Here is a 24,805-nt window from a genome sequence, read left to right on the forward strand (position 1 = left end):
TAATGAATTCAGCATAAAATGGTATAAAACTCGCGTTAAAATAAAAGATCATTTTATTAATTACTACGCAAGTATGTTGAATTGTTATGTGTATGATGGTTCAGATTATGCATAATATACATTATTTCTGTCATACATCAATATTTGTGAATTATTTAATATTTAATTATGCAATATTTTTAAACTCAAAATGCCATTGTAAATAAACATATATATGAGTATTTGAAATAATAAAATATTGTTTAAACTAAGTATTATTTCTAAAGAAATATTGATTAACTAAATAAATGACGATTTCGCAGGTTTAAATTAAGTTTTCTTATCTAAATTTGAATGACTGAATTTAAGGCAATTTGGTGATTCGAAATAATAAAAATATTAATAGCATGGAAATTAATCCTTTTCAATTTGTTCTTTCAGTAAGAAAATATTGTATTGATTATAACGACATACTTTACAAAAATTTTTATAATATACACAAAATAACAATATAAATCGATATAGCTGTATTTGTGGATAATTGATTGTGTACACAAATGTACTGCATAAAATTACAATACGAATTAGTCAATGCGCTTAGACATTGGAAATACTTGAATAAATTAAATGTCCTTGAGTTTGAATATCTATTGACAAATAACACACTAAAATTATTTATATTAAGTAACTCTTTTCAGAATTAGCATACATAAGAAATACGTGTAACCTTGTCAAAAAAAACTAAAGTATTTAACAAACATTGAGACGCAAAAACGGAAATTATTTAATTAATTACTTTCTCAATAAAACAATGTTTAAAAGTTTACGTTTCAAATTACAGTTTCGTCTAGAATTTAATTTAAATGCTACTTTTGACTTTAATCATTTTTGCAAAATTCAATTTAAAACTTATTAATAGAAAATAATTATAGATTTAACTAATACATTTCTCAAAAGTTTATATTCGGTTTTTGTATTACTTTAATTTGAAATTGAAATTTTAAATAATAAGAATAAGCATGGAATAAATAATTTACGTCTTAGAAATAGATTTTTTATCCTATTTTTCCTTCATATTTCTATTTTTTTTAAACAATCTTTTTAATTATCAAGCATCATAATTTTATATTACTTTATCATTCATAGCTTTAATTACAAACTTAAGTATGGATATTTTACTTATATACTTTATACATGAATTTTAACATTTTTATTACCATTTATGTATTAAATATACTTTGATAAACATATGACGCTTTAGAAAATACAAAATAGATTTTTAATAATGACGTATAAAAATATTTCAATCTTTGAATTGAATATTGAGTTTTATTATTTAGTAATTAGATTTATTTAAAATTTACAAAAGATTTTATATAAAAATATATTCAATTATTGAAATATACTAATCTTTATTGTGTTAAAAACTACCCAAACATATAATTTAATTTTTAATGAAACAGTTACCTTTTATAAATTGTAACTGTCGTTCAACTTTTTTATTATTAACACGAATATTGTGACAAGGTATCAAAAATATCCGCATTAATTGTAAAATTAATAATTACAAAGTTATATAAGTTAAAGCTAACGGATAATCTATAAATTAGTATAAAAATTAAATTTAGCTTAGAATAGTTTCTTCTATTATAAATACTTTAGCCATTGCTATCATTTCGAATTTGTTATGATAATTTAGTAATACAATTTCCAACAAATAATAGATAATACAATATAAATAATCGCTTGAATCTTAAATAGATATTTTCCAAATATTTCGAAAATACATAAGCTTGAGATATACAGTAATATTTTTATTTACATTTGCACGTACTATTGATACATGCCAGCAAAGAGTGTAAATATTTTGATAATTTCCATTCATTAAATAAAGAAATATATTACTTTTTTCATCCATTAATAAATGCTAGTAATATTATATTTCATTATCGACAATAATATCCTAACAAAAACTAAATAGCGAAAGAATAACTTTTATGAAATTATATGCAAATATATATTTGATAAATTTAATTTTTTTACTCTAAAAAATTTAAATATAAAATAATCAACATAAGTTAATCCACGTGCAAACAAGGATTCAAACTTTTCTCTATAAATTCATTTAATTTCGAAATATCTTTTAGAAACGAGTACTTTAAATATATCAGATTTTTATTTCTTAATATGAATAAACTAATCAGATGCAAAACATGAAAGGATATCAAAAGAAATTGAGTTGCTAAAAAGTAATTTTACGAATGAGAATTGATTAACATTATTACTCGACTCCATCCATAAAAAAAAAAAAAAAAAAAAAAAAAAAAAGAAATATTTAATATTCATCGTGATTAATATTCGCCGTGATCGAAAAAAAAAGTATAAAGAGTCGGCGTAGATATTCCACAGTAACGATCGTGATTGTGTACCTTGTCCTTGTGGTAAGGGCAATATGATAAGGTTCGGTACCGCGAAAAATATGGTGGTCCCCAATAGCGATGGGATGTTTCAACCGACAGCCGTTGGCCGAACTTGATGTAAACATTATCATCATTTGAAAAATCTTTCGGCAAGTTCTCGTCACTCTCATAATCAAAATGTTGATAATGCAGCCAACGTTGGCTGGACTTCTCGCGGTACCGGGATCTTCATTTCGTCGCTGTCAGAAACTGTCCAGTGTTCTGGTTGTAAATATCGAGGGCTGGTACGTCACACTTAGTACCACGCACTAATTCATCCACGAATCCTGCCTGGATGCGGAAATTGGTCTCATTCGGATGAAGAGTTCCGCTCATGTAACGTTGGAACGCTGCTGTGGATACCCAAATTTCCTGTCGGCCTGTTCGTGCCCTCACTACCTACGTGCCAAAAACGTCCTTGTTTATCACTCTTTTTTCAAAATCTGTACTCAAATTTATGTCCACGCGTTTATGATTAATTTAAAAATTAAATTCAGTTAAATTCATATGGTGATATATTCTGATGATAATGCTTTTTTCATTATACAAACAGAAGAAAGAAAAAATCATTTATTTAATTGTATTTTAATAAGGTATACATAATATAATGACAATACATAATGAAACCAACCTTTAAACCAGATGCAAATTGCAGTGTCTCTTCATCAATGACAAGTGTCTCAATATTTTTACCTCCAAATTCGGGAAAATGCTTAGTATTCCAACAAGCAATTGATAGTTCACTCATTAAGCCGAAGAATAGAACGCCATTTGCATCCATCGATTCAGCAGCGGATTGACTTGTTCTTTGCATAGGGAAAGCCTTGAACGATCTTGCAGCGGCATCGGGATTCTTTTCGAATAGCGTGAAATTTCTGAAAACCAAATTAACGCGCTATCAAATCAGCCGATTTTTAAGGCAAAATGTTAAATAAAGAACAATACCTAATAACCGATGTCGAAACCCAAGACTCCGTTGTGCTGGCTAATGAATGAAAATAGAGAATTCTATCTCCATTTAATGACATAGGGCTTAATGCCATTCCGAGTATTCCATCCATAAGATCGAAAGCCTCGTTTCTTATTTCGAAGGTGCCATGTTGAGGATAAGGGTAAAAAAGATTGTTATTAATTTTCCACGAGCGAGCATTAATATGATCGTAAACGATTAGCGAGAAGCTAGTCACATCGGCAATGTAAACAAAGGTATCGCGACACTTGACGTCTATTGTCCTCACGTCAACTAGTGGCGTAACAAAAAGAGACTTTTCATTATACTGGTCCCGTGGAAATCTATAGCGGCTCAATAATTTGTTCGTCGTCAGGCAGAAGGAAAGAAGTTGCGGACGGCAAACTCGCTGATCACCAATCACGCCTGTATCTAAGACCCATAGTCTACCACATTCATCAATCTGTTTCATTACACAAATTTTTTTGTGAAAATTCACATTTTTCGCAACTGCATTTCATTAATAATAGCCTAATGTGAAAATCCACTAATTTCCTTCATTATAATAAGTATAAATTAGTTTTCACAATAAAATAATATCAAATAAAATATGCTGCTTGTAATCGACTATTATATCGTAATAAAAACTCAATTCGTTATTAAATTTTCCACAAAAACATCTTAATTTGAATTAAGTTATAAGAACATTGAATAATTATGAGCATCAATAATGAATTTATATCTAATATATATTGCAATAACTTTCAAAATTGTTCCCAATATTTTTGGTAAAAATTTTGTTCATATTTGTCACACACAATAATTTTATAAAAGTAAATTATTTTTATTATTACACAATTATATTTTATTTTTTATATTTTATATGATGTATTCAACATTAAAATTTAGCTTGAATAAAAAATTTAATTAATTAAATAAAAATAATTATATTTATATCGATAGAATAATAAAAATATATAGACACACACGCGCGCGCGCGCACGCACGCACGCGCACACACACACACACACACACACACACATATATATACCTGTATCCTGTAAGCACTTGTTATGGCATCGCAATCACCCAATTTATTCCACTCCCAACTAGGATATGGAGCAATTAATGGATTACCTTCTTTGGATATAGCATCTGTCACATATCCTATGGCTATTGGTACCCCTTGTTCCAGCCGGGGAATTGCCATAAATACGACAGGATTAACACCTTCCATAATTAAAAGAAATACATAAAGGCAACTGTATCTTGATTGCGTCATTGTAAAACTTCAATTTAATTGTATTTATCAAATATATTAGAAAATATAAATCCAAATTATATCTCATAAAATTAATTCCGATATTCGTAAGGCAAAGTAACATAGTAATCTGTAAAAATTACTTATTCGATTAGTGCACTAAAAAAAAAAAACTTCTATACTCAAAATACGTTTAAATGTATTAGAATTCTAATAATTTTACAGCTATTCAAAATTTATAAAAATTTGGATTAAATTTGCATTTAAAATAGTTATATTGAAAATGAATTAAATAATATTCGTTTCAATAATTAACATTCCTATCATTTTTCAATGATATTTTATCATTTTTTCATGATAAACTTGAATTATCGTAAATTATAAATATAGAAGCATTGAAATTATATTTAATATTACAGAAAAATTAATAGTAAAACGAAAAAAGTGAAAATTGTAAAAATTAAAAAAAATCTTTTAAGGAAGAATGAGCATGATTAGAATGAATATTAAATACATATATATATATATATATATATATATATATATATATAAAGATTATAATAATTAATATTTCATATAACATTATTAATCCAATTTAATATATTGAGCTTTTTTTGATAATGGAATTATCATGCTAGATATCATGCAAGTCTGATAATTATTTTTATATTATGATGTTTAAGCAATAATAATAAAGAAACATGCCTAACTTGTATTATACACAATTTATATAATGTTAATATAATTAATGGTTGAATAAAATATTATATATCTTATCAATACATAGACATTTTGTATCTATGTTTTTTATTCCCGGAATTATCTATCAGTTGCTTATAAATCACATTGGAAATTCCTTTTCAAATATAAAAATATGAATATTATTAAAGTTCTTGTTTTAACATACTTTATATAATTAGAAAATAATAACTTAAATAAAAATGTCACAGTCTATGAATTCTGATATGAAATCAAGTATGTAATGTTATAGCAAATCGATTATACAAAATAGAATGTTATAAATTAGTAATTCCACTGACAGTCATTAATGAAATTACCATAATATACGTCGACGTCAATGGGAATAGCGGCTCCAGGTTTGAACCTGCCACTCCTGATTGCTGCCTCCCTAACGACATCGTTCGGAAAGACAAAATCCAAGGACTTCCAGGAATACACGTTCCTTAGCTTACTAATATAATCATTAGGTTGCGTTTTGTAGCACGTGGCTACTGTCTCAAACACCGCTAGACAGTAGCAGAGACTGTTCAGGCCTGCCAATCGCATCCCGTGATGAAATAATCCTCTTTGTTACCTATGAACGACAATAAAAATGTAAACTATGGCATAGTGGTATTATGCATTGCTTTTATTATACCTAATTGATATTTTATTTTAAATAGATTTCAAATAGATAAAATTGTAAAGCACTGATTCGAAAAGGTAACTATTATTTTTATTATAATACAGTGAACTATTATTATAATAAATTTACATATAATAAATAGATGCTTCTATATATGTAAGATATTTTTACATAAGAACTCGAACTCGAACGATACTTTTGTATATATATATATATATATATATATATATATTTGAAAAAAATTTTGTTGACAAAGTCATATACAGCCGAAAACAATGTCATGATTATTATAAATAATTTAGAGATACATGTATCACGCAGTTTTAATGTACTGATAATTAATCTACCCCTATCAGAAAAATAAAGCTAAAAAAAGTAGTTCATAAATCAACGGAAAGCGTTTGCTTACCAACGATTAGGCACATTCTAAACGTTAGCTATACTGAGGTATTTTACGACTGCCAAGAGGATATTTACCTTTACTGTAAAATTCCCATCGAGCGATTGAAAAATGTTTAAATATCAATTCTACACTAATACTGATTGGTTTAGCTTCATACATTAGAATCAATAATACATAGTATAGATGCAGAACTGAGAATAAAATGATTATCGACGTTTATATTGCCAAAGGACAATTTCAAAGGACCCAAAACGACGCTATTTATTAATGAATCTAATGCTATATTACAAGTACTCACAGGCTTGGAACTTTTTTCTGTTTTCTTATTTATAGTTTTTTACTAAAATAAAAAATATCTAAATTAACGAATAATAAACAGAAATAAATAAGAAAAATAACAAATAAATAAATGCTTAAAAATTATTCGCTTGTAAATAACTATTTATAAATTCATTAAAAAACTTAATCATAAATTAAAAATTATAATATGGCAAATATTCTTAGTAAAATTGTTTAATGATTAAACTTATATTTAATCACTTCTTTCGCTTTATTTACTTCACTCCCTCACTAGCTCACTTGAACTTATTTTGCTTGCCCGGTAAACACGCAGCTCTAAAAATTAAATGAGTGATTTATGCAATTACACTTACTAATAAAGTATATAGAGAATTTCTAACCATTTCAAATATTGAAAAAATACTTGTTGATAAAATCATGCTAAAAGCCAGTATTTGCAATATTATAATAACAACCTATTTTAACGCTATTGTTTATGTTTAAATGCTTATATCTTATGTAATATGAAAACAATTTATATTGTTAAAAATATTAATCAGTAGGTTTTTTTTTACAAAATAATCATAAACTTGTCAATAAACAAATTTAATTATAATTATCTGTAAGCTTCCTTACGTACTAGCTTATTGTTCGTATATTTTAAACTTGAAATAAAGAGCCATTAATCAATGCAATAGACTTTACAGATTTTATCATTAAATACATATACTTGTATAAAAATCTCACTGGCATTAAATAATTAAAATTTTATGTAAATTAGTAAAACGTATATCTGAAAATTTTTAATGATAAAATCAAGTATATACACACACACGCACACACGCGCGCACACACAAACACACACACACACACACACACACACACACACACACACATAAGAAGGAAATATATTCATTTTGTTATCATCTTAATATTTGCAGTTTATAATATTAATGGCCGAGCTAATATTAAACAATATGCCTTATAACATTAAACTATCAATCTTATAATGCTATATCAAAAATTATTACAAATATTTTTATTCTGCATGGATAATAATGATACGCTTTTGTTTATTATATTAGATCACTTGTTGCATGTATACTATTCAAAGAAAACCAATAATGAACAAAAGAAATAAAAACATAACAAGCCTTAATGAAAGATGAATATGTGAATAAATATAGTGACAGTAAATAACGCGTATGTCATTATATTTTCGTATCATTTCAAGATAAGAAAATTGTATTTTAATATATTCTGATAAATACGAAATATCTTAATAAATATAACTTCGTTCTAACCGGATTCTGATTTAATCTTTGTATCGTCGTAATTATAATATATGGATACCTAAGAACTACGGAGCTCGAATGAACTGCAGAATGAATAAGTGCGTGTTTATGTAATAGAGAGAGAGAGAGAGAGAGAGAGAGAGAGAGAGGGAGAGAGTACCTGACAATAGAAAGTATTATGTACCGTTCAGGTAGGACGATTTCAAATTCAATTTAAAATGAATATTAAATTTATTAGTTAACATGAAAAATAGAGTTCCGCATATCAACTTCATGCAAGATGATAAGTATTCATAGAGTAATTCAAAAAGGTTCTGATATGCGATTTTGCCAAGATTTAAACAAAAATAATGGTTTCCTTTATTCTCTAATAATACCGTCATATTTATATAAAAAAAGACCATGTCGATGTTCTTCTATATTATTCTATATTATATAATGATTAATGCTTCGGTTTGCGATTCAATTACTATTGCCTTAAACCTTATTAAATATAAACACCAAGTAATTATGACCCGAACATTTTTAAGACGTGGTTTATTTGTTTTCCGTGTATGCATTTCCTTGTTAACTAATTAAAATTAAATTGAGTTTTGAGACAAAGAAATCGTTAAGTAAAAGACTATTGAAAAATTGTTACGATAATCATACAAACATATTATACAGCAAATAAGATTCAATCAATATTTTTTACAATTCTATTTTCTAATTTATTATAATTTTAAGTTAAACATTTTATGTTTTTGAAGAAAAGTTTTTTTATGTCGAAATACCTTTAATTGTCTTTACGAGACACTAAGAATAAGTAATAAATGATTTTTTGTCTGAAAACTTTTCACCCTACTGCTATTGGTAATAAAAGCAATGATATTTATCTATATATAGCGGAATTTCAATAAATAATGTAAACAATTATTGAATAATAAAAAATGTCTAAGCAGATAAGGTTATCAGTTTTAAAAGGTCGTAATTCAAACATTAAATAAATAGTAGTGATTATTAAAATTAAAGTCGATTAGAAATATTCAAGTTCGATATTGTTTAATTACTTTTAACCTTCGAATGATTTTTGGAGCAACAACAGCTTTTAACATAATTTATTTTTTTTTTTTTTTTTTTTTTTTTTTTATAATTAATTAATTTTAATTAATTTTTATTCAATTAATTTAATATTCTTTTTTTTTTACAATAAGCTCATTTTTCAAGTTTCTTAATACATAAAGTTTAAAATGTTGAAAAGCCTAATATATTATTGAAACGAAAAAAGGAAAATTGTAAAATTATTCGTGGTTCAATGGGAAATTACATTCTAGTTTTTAGTAAAAAAAAAAAAAAAAAACAAGAAGAGAAAAACAAAACAGGTTTTGTAATTTATATGTTTTTTAACATGAATAATTATTACAAAATTGTTATACTTATTGTTCAAGAGAAGAGCAATACATAATTAATTCGACATATTTAGAGAGAAAAATTATAACTATAAATATTAATAGCAATTAACGAGTCCTAAATGTATTACGAATTAAAAACTTAATTAAATAATTTTAAATTGTGCCAGAATAAATTAAATTTAGGCTTTAAAATATTTCTTATTAGTTGTTGGTTATTATATTTAAAAATCAATTCCTCTGCATTTTATTATATTGACGATCTAACAAACATTTGCAATAAGTCGATCGACTTAATTGTAATCATAAAGTTACGAGTGCTTGTACGTGTGAATCAAAATAAGTCAATTAAACTATAAGCTGGAATATTTTCTAAACAATGGTAAATTTTATATATATATATATATATATATATATATAAATGTATAGTTACTGGCTATTCGGTCGTGAATGCGTAAAATTTCTTGTAAAGCTTATTTGCAAAAAATTGCAAGAGCTAGAGTTTAACGTTATTCAAATTCAAAGACGTAGACGAAGCTTAAAACGAGTGCGATTATTATGAGAGAAATGAATATTTACATTGGAGGAATAAACACTCTTGTACGGATTCACCAGTGAATTTCGAGCGGAAGGAAATAACGTTGGACCCGCAGTAGTAAGTAAAATAAAATCCGAGTCGATTTATTGCAGAAGGTCGGGAGACGATCTGTTGAATTATCCAACTAATTAAAAGGCATTGTTATCCCGGAAACGAAGAGGCGCTGCGGCTGGCAGTGAGACCAACCATTGGAACCGCGAATCTGATATAAGAATACGTAAAGTACGAATCATCGTCGCCTCCGCAAACGCGACAAGCTTGAGCTCTCACCTTCGCCGCCGGAGCCGAGATGCAAATGCCCCCGATATCCGGTTGTGCGGTGACGTTGCGCGACAATTGCTGGAGGAGGTAACACACAACACCTCCTCAGAGCCACGAGTGTATTCGAACTGTCACTGTTCCTTTCCCAGTGGCTGCGGCAATGGTGTTGGTCCTCGGTTATTGGCCACTTTCACTGCTTGACAAGAAAAAAAGCGACGGGCCCCGGGTTACCCCCGCCTTCGAGCACTCGAGTCGCAAGCTCCGAAGTCGATTATTTCCTACTGTGGCCTACATCGGCAGATCTCCCCTTATCCCTAACTAGCGAGACGTATTTATTATCGAGTCCCTTCGGCGAGAAGGGGGCTGGTGTTTCATCGTGAAATGGGAGCTCGCGCAAACGGCTGGATAGCGGTGCGGGAATCGCGGGCGTGAAAACCAGACGAACCGATTAGTCGATTTCGTCCTTTGAGCCGACCAACGAACGATTCATTGATAGGCTGGAGTGCGATTAACAATTACGATTACGATTACGATTGGCATTGCAGTCGTTCATCGGGCTAAACGGTCGATCGGGCACACCCGTAAAAAAGTAAAGGCTTATTTCGCTGGAAAATAGCTTAAAGATTGACGGCACCCGCGACCCAAAAAAGGCCACAAATAGAACGCAATTCTCTGTATTTAATGTATGAATAAATCACTATGGTTATGCTATGGCTGCGACCGCGCCGAATGTTTGGTATTTCTCACTCATTATTGGAATTCGAACGCTGCTTTTTATTACCACCTACCGCCATTTTCTTGCGTTATTGAGTAAAATGTTTGGAATGCAAGGATCGTACGGATAGATAAACGCCTTCATTGTTTTCTTTTCACTTCTACTCTGTTTATTGTCTTTACGCCGCTGTCATTCAAATTGAAGTGCGCGCGAACGATCGCTACGAAATTGCACGAAAACAATCAATATCGTTACTCTATTCTCAACAATACGATTAATAACAGATTTATTATTAAGTGAACTTTGAAGGATATAAGAATATTAAGATGGAGATTCGAATTGTATATAGTAATGCATAATATAACGAAGGTAATGGGTTATAACGCGCACGTTATACATACTTTGGATACTCGATATTAATTTGCAATAGAAATATTTAAATTTAATAATAAATATATGGAATATATAAAAAGATTGTTTGAAAAATTATCATTCTTATTGGCATATGTAGTTTAAATTAAATCATTGATATGTCGATAGATTTCATTGCTAATGCTACAAACGCATTATCCTCCGTCTCCTATTTATTGGTAAACGAAAAATTATTATGGTCGTAAATATGGCAATTTGCTAATATTTAAAATATTTCCTAACTACAGAAAATCAACGCATTTACATATTGAACTGGTATGCTTGAATGATAATTGCTCAGTATTTGATTAAGACAGACTCGCTCAGTTCATACAATTAATCGTACATTATGTTTTAAAATTGCTTGAAGATAATTCTGTCGATGTGAAAAGACGTGATAAAACGAAAAGACGCGCCGAGGCAGTAATAAAGAATAAATAAAACTTACGGACGAACGAACCGAAAGGACTTGCTCCTGCGATTCTTTTTCTCCAACTGCTGTGGTCGCTTCTTCCCGACTGCGCCTCGTCGGCTAAGTTTGAGGAAAACCCCAAAGCTTGATGGAATCTTAAATCTTTATTCTCGAACCGCTCATTTGCCGCCAACTGATAAATATACAACATTAATGGCATAATGTTCACCAAGGTAATTTTTATGTATGAGAAAGTCGCCGAAGGCTCGAACGTATTTCAATACATACTTTTCATAAACATCGATATAACGAGATCTTACCTATTCGTTTGCGCGAAATACTCACATTGATCGATACAATTTTTAATTTCACGCTATTTTCAAAATTAGAAACTCTCTATTTTGTAAGATAGTATTTTTAAAACAATGTAAAAGTAAAAGTTTGAATATTTATATTGAACTATTTCTAATATATACTGTATTACATTATTACGAAATTCATAAATGTAACTTTCTATAAGTATTTACAGCCTTGAAATAAATTTCTGCCAAAAAAATGCTTGGTAGACTAATCTTTAATAAAAAGAAGAAAAAAAAGAGATAAAAAAGAAAGAAAAAAAGAAAGAAAAAACATACATACATACATACATACATACATACATACATACATACATACATACATACACTTATTTAATAGTCAAACATTCTACGCAAAACATTTCTCTATCTTACCTCTCTAAATCTTTAACGTTTTGTTATAAAATTTAAAGGCACGTTACATAGATTTAATTCTTATAAAATTAAATTCTCTTCTTTATCCGGAATACTTATTTTAAAAAATATTTGAGCAATTACATTTTTAACATTATTTAAAAGCATCTTTAATTATTAAATTTATTTATTAACTTTATATTTAATTATATGTACATATGTATATATTGATTTATTAATTAATAACGATAACGCATCCTGAGAGTTTATACCAAGAATTTATTATATAGAATTTATTCTATAGAATTATGAATTAGGTTACGCGTTAAAACAATATTAAAAATTATTTTCTTTTTTTAGAAGAAAAATATACCGCGAAATCATTAAGATATGTATTCAGTTCTTATGAAATATATATATATATATATATATATATATATATTTTTTTTTTTTAATACAGCAATCGTATACTGCATTAACGAGATATGCATATAATAGGGTTCACTAATACAACGTTTCGAGTATCGTTGAAATGTCTTACGGAAATGCCATTACGTTTCACCTTGCATTTTATTATAAAATGATTTATTTGAACGCTAGCGATGTGAGTCGTCTACTCATCGATCAAAAATATTCCACTTCAAATAACATGCAACTAGTCCAAAATGACTTATATCATCATTCCCGTTAATATATCACCCGCACTGCTCGCGACATTTTCTTTATTCCGCGACTGGGGCCAATTCTATTTTGCTCCCTTCCAAATTTTACGTACATATACTCGTTTCAAATACCACGCGACTATTATGAAAGTCATTATAAGATTTCATAAATAAACTACATTAACTATTGCTTTCATACGTGTATATCTCGTGTAATTCATACACAATTACACCTGTATTTAATTACATTAAAAAAGTAAATACCTATGCATGAAAATTATAAAATTAATAGATGTCATCATACGATAAAAATTAAATGATTAATACGCTAATGAAACACAGCACGACAAAAGATTCTCTTACTATTACATGCACTGTTTTCTATAAACTTTCATTAGATAATAATTATAAGAATTACGTATGAGATTTTATAATTATACATTTGTAAATTACCTTATTTTATCAATAAATATTTTCTAATATAATTATAAGAAACAACCATTTTTTGTTTTTATAAACCACTTTAATTTATCGACTATTTTCTTTTATAAAAGTTTTGTATAAAATTTATTTTATATGATAAATATTATTAAATATTTTGTCGTTGTTTTTTTTTTTTTTTTTTTTTTTTTTAATTAATTATAGCATTAAATTATTAAGCAGCAAGTATAATTAATTAATTTGTATGTAAAGTATGATGACAAAAACTGATTTCACTCTAAAAGCTAAACTCAGTTAGACGTACATAACGTTCACAAGTTCAATTAAAGAGCAATTTTTAATTAATCTTTAAGCAATTGTACATAAAGTATATAACTTTTAAACATTTATTATTTTCAATTCTAAAAAACAGCGATTCCGTAATAAAGTTGAAACATTTGAATTATTTTGGATTTAATAATTTTAATAGTAGTTTCATTATTACGTCATTATTTTGTTTTTAAGTTACATTTTTAAGTATATTAATTATTTATATTTTCCACATTTTTCTACAATATTACTTTTTGTCGTGGATGCTCTTATGTATATCATATAAAGTTTAATAGAATATAATATGGAAAATTACTAATACATTCTTTTCATAAATAATATAAATTATTAAGCAAATTAACCTTATCTTAGTTATATGCTTGAGTTTTTGTACAATCATCTTATTTCATATTTAATGATGCATTAATTATTTTTGTGTTAAGATAAAAATGATTTATAATTTTAACTTTTCGTTTTTGAGACAATGTTTGTTATCAACAGATCGCATTATATTAACTGTAAAATTAATTGAATATCATTGCTTTTATTATACAAATTACAACAATAAGTAAATAAGAAAATAAAGTCACGATGATATAATTGAAAAAAAAAAAAATTCATAGTTGTATTTTTTCAAGTTTACCGACTATGCGAAAGTAATATTACATGTTTTATTATATTATTCCGTACGAAGTACTAATAGTCAAACCGGAAAATCAACCTTGTAATGTAATTAATAGGTATTAAGATCGTACAAATTATCCATAATAGCATTCTTGAAAAATATATTTAATACAAAATTTAATTTTTTCATATGCTTTTAGAATTTAATTTAAGAATTTTCAACAATAATGAAATTGTTTTCGTAACATTAATATTCAAAGTCTAAACGTACAATTTAATATAAATAAAGTAATATGTATATTTATCATACATTTAATTATAAATGAAAATATAACATAGAACAAATGTATAATAGTAATCGGATTTAATTTATAAATAAAACTTATACAAACATGAAAAGTTTATGTTTTAGCTGAAAGAAAATCATTTAAATTTTATTTTATAAATTGATATTATTTAAATCAAAATATCGCGATAAAGTAAAAATGTATATAACCCTTCACAATATTAAATAAAATTAATTATCTATTGTATTTGATATAATAAAGGTATAAATAGTGATTTAATCACTACAAGTATTCATAAAAAATAATATTTTGCTTTTAAGTATTGAAATTAAGTAAGCATAACATTTTACTTCAATCTATTTCTACGCGTCATCTTAAAATATTGCGAAATGACAATATAATCAATTTAATTATGAATTTTAGGGGTTTATTCAACGTTTTTACGATTTTTATCTATCAAACTTGTCGAATTTGTAAGGAAAGAGACTAATTAAAATTTCAACTCCTACTTGAAAAAATTAAAACAATGTATTTTTAAACAAAGTTTCAAAATAATAAAATAATATAATTATTAGGTATAATCAATTACAGAAAATAAATATTACTAAAATTCAATATATTTTCGTTAATTAATATTAATTAAAGTCAATAAGATTTACATATAATATTACGTAAATGTTACAAAAGTACTTATTATTATTATTAAATACATCGGTTATTTTTAAATATCTAATTTTTAATTCTAGATTATTTTATTGTACAATTTAATTTAAATGTAATGTAAATTTTAAACATAATAAACAATAATCTAAATTTCATCATGATACAATATTTGAAAATAAAAATAAGATATTATTTTATTGTCGTCCTATAAACATTGTTTATAATTTTCATTTGAACTTTTTAACTTCATTTAAACTCCTTTATTAGAAGAATTTAATATTATTAATTCTAGTACTAATCCAAACTTAATATATAATTTAACATTTATTTTCGTAATTTTAGTAATCATATTTATTTAATATAATAGTATTGTTTTTAAAAATATATGATAGAAAACTATTATGTATTTTTAATTATTTGGAAAATGGAATTAAATTTATTATTATTGAATTAAATTAAATTATTTAAAAAGAAGGAATTTAAATATCATTATAAAAATATTATTTTTCTCCATTTGTTTTATTACTTATTTTTTCTATTATGGAGCTCTTTGTCAAATAGTACTATTTCTAATAATAATATTATTTGCAGTAGAGTTAGATAAAAATTAAGCAAATGAACTTTTTTCAAGCTATTCATATAAGTATTATGTTTGGGAAACCTTAATAAACTTTTTACGTTTACAACATTAGCAAAAATTTAGTTATTTATTCAAATGTATTTACATAACGAGCGAATGTTGAATAGAATAAATTGTACAATACCATACATAAATGTTATTAAACAATTATTTAACATGACATAAGACACTTTTTTTTTATAAATAGTTAGACATAATTCACTGGAATTATTAGGAATTTAAAAATGTATTACATTTGTCTAATTTAATTTATATTACTAAAACATACTTTAAAATAAAATCAGTATACTGAATTTAACCGAAGTTCCACGTTTTTACACACATGCACAGATACACACACCAATTATACTTATAATAGAAATAATTTCTATTCTGTACTAAGTACATCCCGAAGTACAATGTATAAAATACGAAGTACAATGTATAAAATACTGTTAATAAATTATCATAACAAATGTTTATTATTGAGTTTTATTAATTTCTATGGTAAATTAAATGGATTCTTGTATGCGGAAATTATAACATTTAATGAAATTACTGTATAATGCATAATCTATATATTGATAAGATATTTAAAAATATTTCATATTTTATAATCATTTAAATGTATATAGGTTTAAATTTCAATTGCATGTAGAAGAAAATTACTCGAATTATACAAGTTAGTATAAAAATTAGTTCCATTTCTTTTAACAATAATTGATAATGCTTATTCAAAAATATTTTCTATAAGACATTATATAAACTTTATCTTTTACGTACAGAAACTACTAAAATAGCATTAAATTATAGATAATTCATAACGTGGCACATTTTTGATTATCTGTTGAAACAATGTACAATGCATATTTTTAATGTAAGCACGTAGCCTATCTTAATTTTATATTTTATTTAAAGAATCTTATATTCAAATATTTTTGACAACTTTAAAAATATAATAAGTGAGAGATGAACGTGCTATGCGATAATTATTATTATCTAGAAAAGATATCGATGAAATATATATTACTTTTTAACATAAAATTTTTAATTATCATTGTATAATTTTGACAATTATTTAAAAAAAAAAAAAAAAAAAACCCTCAAAGTTTAAAGTACCACGAAATACTTATAAACTCTACAGATTCATTTAATATAATTTAATTTTACGTATAAATTATAAGAAAATTTAAAACTTTAATTGTATTGAAAAATTCAATATCGTAGTAAGAGTGTATTTCATGATACGAGTGTATATAATATCTCGGTAAATTATTCTTATTTTCAATTGTACAAATAATATAAAATTTAATTTTTATCAAAAAATATCGCCTTGTTGCATCGTGATATCGCGACGAAAAAAAATATCAACAAGTTATTTAAAGACATTATATGTTTGGTTGTGATAATTGGAATGTGATGGAAAATTATAGCGATTAAATAGGTAAGAAGTTTGTGATAGAATAGCATCCGGTCGAATCCTAAGAATACGAAGGTTAATGTCTTGAGGGTTGACTTGTCTCTTGAAAAACTTCTGGAATCTTGACGTCAATACCCAGATGTTACCGCCATCCCGCTCCGCCCATCGTATTTCTGCAGCGAATTGAATTTGCTCGGGACTATATGCCAGGATTCTAAAATGGAAAACATACATTATCTTATTTCTTTTATCGAATAACTATATTTTAATTCACGTCATTAGAGTATTTTTATTGTTTGTAAATTATTTATTAAAATCAATATCGGCATTAATTTGATTAAAATTGTAAGTAATCTGCTATACTGCCATATTTTCCAACAAAAAGCTCTTTCAACTGTTCAGATTTAATATCAGAAATACAATTATATTACAAAGTAAGGTCATTTTTCATCTCATTATATGATAATGAAAGAACATTTATTTTATAAGTGAAAAGTACCTTTGAGAGTTTGTGTGGGGCTGCCATGCGGCTACGGCTGTCTCGGTGAGCGGTGAAAAAATAATTGTGTCGTCATTGGGGTCTAAGGAAAGACCGATCCCTTGGCTCGACTTGCGACCAATGACCTTAATGGGGAGTTGATCACCGAAAGCCAAGGCACCCGATCTAAGGGCCGATGTCGAGACACTGAACAGTCGATCTGTAGCGAGTGGTTGGTAATACAGGGTTGCAAGTTTAGGAGAGAAAGCGAGACCGACAATCCCATCGAACAATTCAAAAGTGTCCGTACCGATCTGTAACGCATCAAAGATTAAATACAACAAATTGCAAACTCACAATGTATATATTACAATTATCTGTAAAGGGCTATAATGTTTCAAGATCCTTTGATTCTTAATAATCCCAGAATTTTAACAATGTATTTCGTATAATCTTTAAAAATTTTTATTCTAAATTTGATTTTTAATAGCAACAAAATGTTATATAATTTATTAAAGTACATATATAAAATATTCATATCTATTCATACATTATATCCCCCCGCCCTCCCCGATCCCCCAATCAAAGTTTTATCTACATACGATATATATATATATATATATATATATATATATATATATAATATAAATTCCTTTAATCTTAAACATACAATACTAAGATATTATATACGTGTGCTTGTGCGTGTGCGTGTATATGTATGTATAATATAAATAAAATATATTATTTATTTTAAAGTAAAAATCTAAATCAATGTACTAATTTTATAACTGCATTAAAAAATATCATTTTAAATATTATCGGCGATCTTTTTTGTCATACATCTTTTACTTCGCTCTGCAAGTGGCATTTAACATGTGCTGTTTATATATTTGTTTCTTTACTTTTAAAATAATCATAAAAATTAATTTTATACTATTAGAAGTAAGATTTTTCATCTTTTCGGAAATTATTAATATAACTTTAATAACTTGTAAGTTTTTTTGATCTAGTTAATTAAAACATTATTATCGTGAAAACTAAACTTCAATTTAACAGATACTTTATCTATTCAAAATATAATATAACATAATATAATATTATATATATGATTCTTTTTAAAAACTTTAGCTTTATAAATTAAAACTTTATAAACAATCAAAAACCAATGTAAAAATAATTTTGTAAAAAATTTAATGATTATATACATATCGATAAATTTATGTAAATAACTATTTCACGAATAATTTTAAAACTTTATCATATTCAATTATAAGCATTTTTTAATAATATTTCTATTAAAATGTATCATCCGATATTTTAATGAATGCAGCTAAAATAATTTAATTTTTAAACAAGAATAATTAACAAAAAAAAAAAAAAAAAATTAAATTCAAACTTAACATAAACATTTTAAAAATTTATTCTTATCTAATAACTCTATCGAAGTAACTTCATCTTTTTTATTATTATTTTGCATATAAATTAATCATTAAATTTCATCGGTCCCTTTTAAAGAAATAGCAGAAATAATTTTCAGTATCATAAACTTTAATAATACAAAAATTATCTAATTTTAATTAAAAGTTCAATTATATTTTGTTATTATTTTAACGCAAATTTACCTTATAAGAGACGTAATTGACGTTTGGTAGCATGGACGCATGTAAAAAACGCCAACTTTTGCCCGTAGCTCCCTCAAACACTACAAGTCCTATAACACAAAATAACGTTTGTCATATATTCTTAATTTATTCAATTGACTCACAATTTAAGCCAATAAATAAAAATTACAAAACTATTAAAAACTGACCGGGTCCCGTTGTATCGGATATGTAAGCATAAACGTCATCGCATGTTGTAGCCGTGGTGTCATCAATAATTAAATTCGTAAAAAGTGAATTCGGCCTCAACGACTGTAGACATAAATTATGAAATATGTAGTCGACTTACTTTGAGAAAATTCTAATTTTAATATCTTTGATTAGCTACCTGACGTGGAAATGTTATAGTACGAACAAGTTGATCCGTTTGAAGATCAAAAATAAGGATTTTTGGTGAGCACATAACCGTAAAGTCATCGATTGATGTATTAATGCCACTGTCCAGTACCCAAAGTCGGTTGCACTTGTCTATTCGAATTCTGTAAACGGAAATCAACTTGGAGCAATTAAAATCTCCTTTCCCAGCACTATGCCACTCCCATGATGGATATGCCTATAAATAATGAATGGTAATTAATTAGTTATAAATTCGCATCGATCCTTCTTTATTAATACAACTGTTAGATAAAACAAATTGCAATTTATGCCAATAGAGCACGTATATACATGTATAAGATATCTAATTATTCACACAATATTAAATGAACGAAAGCCTAGAGTAAAAAAAAAAAAAAATTAGTAAGAGAAAAAAATTATATAAAGAAGAAACCTGCAATTGAAGTCCAGTGCTACCCAGGGGAATGTCCCGGGGAACGTAAGCAACCGTAGCTGGTACACCAGCTCGCAATCTAGGTATGGCTATGAAAATTCTGTACCAGCCGACCTCAAGACCTGTCGGCACTACGTTATCCGGTTCGAACTCCGTAAAAAATGTACGATCATAGGGGAATGCAAAGTCAAGCAGCTGCCATTGCGCTATCGTCTCCAGGACATCGCCTTTTGATTGTGATACACAAAGGAGCCCAACCAGCAGGAGAAAGGGCAGCGCATTCCTAAAGTATGTTATACAGTTAGAAAGCATCATTATAAAATAACGTAATCGAATTAATAACATTATTCTGCTTCTGAAATTCAGCCATATAACACAAAGAACTGTGCTTTGTTGAAGAATAAACGTAATATTATCATAATCCATACATTTGTGCTTAAATTTTTTTCGGTTAAACAAAAAATTTATAAATATATATAAAATGTATAAAAATATATACATTAACTTTATAATTAAGCTAAAATTTACAATATTTAATATATTAATGATTGTATTGATTAAATTAGTTTGGCAAATTATCTTAAAAAAATAATTAAAATAGTTGCAATAATCTCTACTTCATTCGAAAACCTTCTTAAAGAATAAAAAATAGTCAGCAGTGAAAGTAAAGTATAAAACTTTCAATACAGGGCATAAAGCAATAAAATAAGATCTTTGTTATTAGTTTATGTTTTATCGTAAAATCGACAATTTTACAGAAGCCAGTATTGCTAATCATTTAATCACTTTATAATTACTTATATTAAGAAATTAAGCTCTTAATTTCATAAAAATCATTAGATAATATGATAGATTTTTATTAAGTTAGCTTAAAATATTCTGCTTATTTATACTACGTATCAATTTTTCTTATAAATGTATGTATTTTTGAAAAAGTGATCGGCATATTGCTTTGAAAAATTATTAATTATTAAAAAATAATATTAAAATTAAATAAGAAAATTTTGTTATATATATATATATATATATATATATATATTATATTTATCCATTTATTTCTGTTCTATTTATTTTTCAATTTATTTGAATCAATTAATAAAAATAGATATTTATATAACTATAAGAATTATTAACAAATATTAAAGTACAAATTATAATATATGCGCGCGCGCGTGTGTATACATAAATTTAATAGTATAAACCTATATAGAAATACTATTGTTTTCCAATAATAATATTCCATATTGTTTATAACATATGACATATGATTATAACATATCATTTTAGATGGTAATTTTATACAATCCCGTCCGTCAATTATAAAAAAAAACCTTTTATTATCAAAACTTAATAAGTGAAAACGAGACTTATTAAAAATATAAGCAACTGAATAAGTTAGCCAAACTTCGATGTAATATAGAAAATTTAAACACAAAACAATCGATGAAAAAATAAAGTATTTTAATAAAATTTTTATTGCAAAAGTACTATATATTGAACGAATCATAAATTACCGAAAATGAGAAACCTATATGTAGATTTACTTTCCATTCTGATAAATCGTGACCAATATACATATATATGTTGTATTTTAATGAACGGCAGCGTCACCGCGAAGAAAGTCGTTGAAATTGAATAAGGAATAGCGGCACGTATCGGCATGTATGTGACTGAACACAATTACAAGGCGTCCTTACTACTTTATACTTATATTTATAACTCAACTTTCCACATCAGCGATATATTTTCTTAGTTTTAGGAAACAATTTTTTTTAAGTAGCTCACTACATTTATTTATAAACAGTGTATTTTGTATTATATATACCTTTTATTGTTGTATACTCCGACATTCATAATCACACTCACTTTCTTGTATACGATTTATAATTCTAAGGATAATTTTAATCTTTAAAAATTTTTAAAATCTAGCATACGGCTTTCATGCTCTTACAAAACAGACGAATTTTTGTCATCGTACGCAATCATATAACTATGAATTGATTATAGTCGCGGTAACCGTGAACTTACTATCTATTCGTTCATTTCATTTTTCAATTTCACATTTAAATCGTAAGAATTTAGCGTTTTTAAAGAATGGGTAACCTTCACTTACAATCGAATAATTAATAATCATAATAAGCAAGTCCGAAAAATGATCATTAATAGAGACTTTTTCTTATCATCCATCAAATACTACTTGCTAATTTTTAACATTATAAAAATAGAATTCTAGATAATTTTATTAACTAATAGACAATTACATTCCGTTGATTCGCAAAGTTATGAAACAATTTATTAAATGTTCATTAAAAAAATACAAACGATTCTTTCAATAGCCCTATATAAATTAGATTAAAAATTTAATTTCTAATTTAAATGCCGTATGAATATTTTCATAATTGCGTGAGAAATTGCATAATTAATGAGCCACGGTTCTTCTAACAAAAAGAATATTATATTAACTAACGTTATTAATTTGAGCGACAAGCGTTATATTTATAATATTATATTTTAAATTAAATTATTATAAGCAAAAGGCTGGTTACTTTTCTTCGAATCTTATTAGATTTATAGATAATCGAATGCAGATATTATCAAATAAAAAAATTTAATTGCAAGCGTTGCAAAACTTTTAATCCATTAATCTAAAATCTTTAATAGCATTTCCACTTACATTGATTGGAAAATGATTATCCGCTTAAATATAAATATTATATAAAAGATATTTTAATTATGGGGATACTATTATAATATTATCTAAAATTATTCTCATATTAAACTTATCGTCGTGCATTTCATTGTGTTATTGTTTTACAACGTTCAATACAATAATGCTCAAAATTAATGTTTGAGGCGCGGAAATGGATGAAAAACGTTAAAAAGAAATACCATCTCATAAGTATCCGATTATTCGATTAATCTTTTCAATTTGAAAGAAAACAAATTTTCTAAACTCTTCTTAAAATGTCATATAAATACCACTTACCGTTTATCTTTGACGCATAATATTGCATAATAATATATTGCAAATTAGAGATCGTATATTTGAGGTAACCAGCACCAGATACACACGGAAAAATGTACAGATTGTATAAGCACGTGTATGTGTCGTATAATAAACCTCTAAAACGAATTCGCTTTTGCCGAGGCGACAACCAATTAATGGCCATGTGCGTGCAAACTCGATATTTTCGCTGAGGTCACACTGACTTCGATCGGAAGTTTTTAACAAATAAAGAATGGCGCGTCAGTCGAGTAAAGCGTGGTTAACGACTTTCACGTGAGTTACTCACCTCATTATGAACGGTTGAGAGGTGAGCAAGAGATGCTAAGAGAAGCGAAGGAAGGCTGAAAGAAGGTTGAAACTCGGCGGCTTTTGTCCCGAACGTACGTTCACCGGCGTTTACTAAGTTCCACTGACAACGACACTTGGCTGATCCGATTCTCGCGCGGGTGCATACAAATTCCCTCGGAGATGGGGAGGAGAACACGCATGAAAATGGGCTGGCATTGTGCAACGAACTGCGCATGCACCGATGCACGCAGGACACTCCCACAGGGTATAAATAAAAGCGTTAGCCTAGCAAGCCTTTAACTGTCCTAGTCGACCTTTCCAATGTTCTGTCTGTCATTTTGGGTGGGACAACAGCCGATCATTTTATTCAACGCATTATTCACTTGGAGTACTCAAGCGGTACTTCCAATCTCCGGCTTTTTTTAATTCCTGTTAAATAATGAATATTGGTAAGAAAAATGCAGAAACTCGCCTCTGCTTATTCTGGTTCTTAATGTCTTATGCCTTTCCATAAGTGTTAATAAAATTTCACCAACAAGAGGTAAGTAAGGATAAGATAATCTTGTCCTTGGAAATTACCATAATAATAAATCACATATATCCATTGTCAAGCCACGAGAAATATCTTAAATATAGTACATAATGTTCGTTATGGATTATATAGAAGACAATTTAAACTGATTTAACATGGTGGTGTAAATCAGGAAAATCAGACGCAAAAGTACTTTAATGCATTTATAATATACAAGTCTGTAAAATTTTAAATCATATTTTATAATCAAATATGTAATTATGTAACTACAAATTTTTAATATTTTTATTAATTAAATAGAAAAACTTCTAATTAATATAGATTATACGTTGAAAATTTCTAAATAGAAAATCATTTTCCTATTATGTCTTACATTATCTCTTATTTCAGTGATTTACATAAATATCTCTAGGTTTTTTTTTTTTTTTTTTTTCTTTTTTAAGAAAAATCTTTATCAAACGAATATTTTAAAACATCACTACAAAATATTTTAAATATATTTTATATTACACATTGTACTCATGCTGTAATTTGTCAAGTAACAACGCATCTTCGTTAT

General features: G+C 26.8%; 2 protein-coding genes across 2 annotated transcripts; both read right to left on the bottom strand.

Annotated features, from left to right (window-relative positions):
• Positions 1–2,330: 2,330 nt before the first annotated feature.
• Y-e3 (yellow-e3) lies at positions 2,331–10,350 on the bottom strand. Its single transcript, XM_011496001.1, has 6 exons — positions 10,248–10,350; positions 5,707–5,954; positions 4,439–4,617; positions 3,384–3,850; positions 3,070–3,313; positions 2,331–2,837 (listed from the first exon to the last, which is right to left on the bottom strand). Exons 2-6 carry the CDS (start codon positions 5,933–5,935, stop codon positions 2,628–2,630), a joined length of 1,329 nt encoding a protein of 442 aa, XP_011494303.1. The 5' UTR covers positions 5,936–5,954; positions 10,248–10,350; the 3' UTR covers positions 2,331–2,627.
• Positions 10,351–17,428: 7,078 nt separating this feature from the next.
• Positions 17,429–23,866, bottom strand: LOC105359399 (protein yellow). The gene is made up of 7 exons (XM_011496002.1): positions 23,713–23,866; positions 20,420–20,702; positions 19,979–20,203; positions 19,800–19,902; positions 19,612–19,700; positions 18,011–18,303; positions 17,429–17,725 (listed from the first exon to the last, which is right to left on the bottom strand). Exons 1-7 carry the CDS (start codon positions 23,715–23,717, stop codon positions 17,467–17,469), a joined length of 1,257 nt encoding a protein of 418 aa, XP_011494304.1. The 5' UTR covers positions 23,718–23,866; the 3' UTR covers positions 17,429–17,466.
• Between the last annotated feature and the right edge of the window lie 939 nt (positions 23,867–24,805).

This window comes from Ceratosolen solmsi, unplaced genomic scaffold, assembly GCF_000503995.2.
Source record: "Ceratosolen solmsi marchali unplaced genomic scaffold, CerSol_1.0 scaffold11, whole genome shotgun sequence".
Classification (NCBI taxonomy): Eukaryota; Metazoa; Arthropoda; class Insecta; order Hymenoptera; family Agaonidae; genus Ceratosolen; species Ceratosolen solmsi.

Coding starts and splice junctions, on each gene's coding strand:
- LOC105359399 (XM_011496002.1), bottom strand. Junction 20,204..20,419: donor GCACTGGACTTCAATTGCAG/GTTTCTTCTTTA, acceptor CATTATTTATAG/GCATATCCATCATGGGAGTG. Junction 17,726..18,010: donor CCCCACACAAACTCTCAAAG/GTACTTTTCACT, acceptor TTTCCATTTTAG/AATCCTGGCATATAGTCCCG.
- Y-e3 (XM_011496001.1), bottom strand. CDS start 5,935: ATGCGATTGGCAGGCCTGAACAGTCTCTGCTACTGTCTAGCGGTGTTT. Junction 4,618..5,706: donor TGACGTCGACGTATATTATG/GTAATTTCATTA, acceptor TAATTATGGAAG/GTGTTAATCCTGTCGTATTT. Junction 2,838..3,069: donor AATTTGCATCTGGTTTAAAG/GTTGGTTTCATT, acceptor TTTGGCACGTAG/GTAGTGAGGGCACGAACAGG.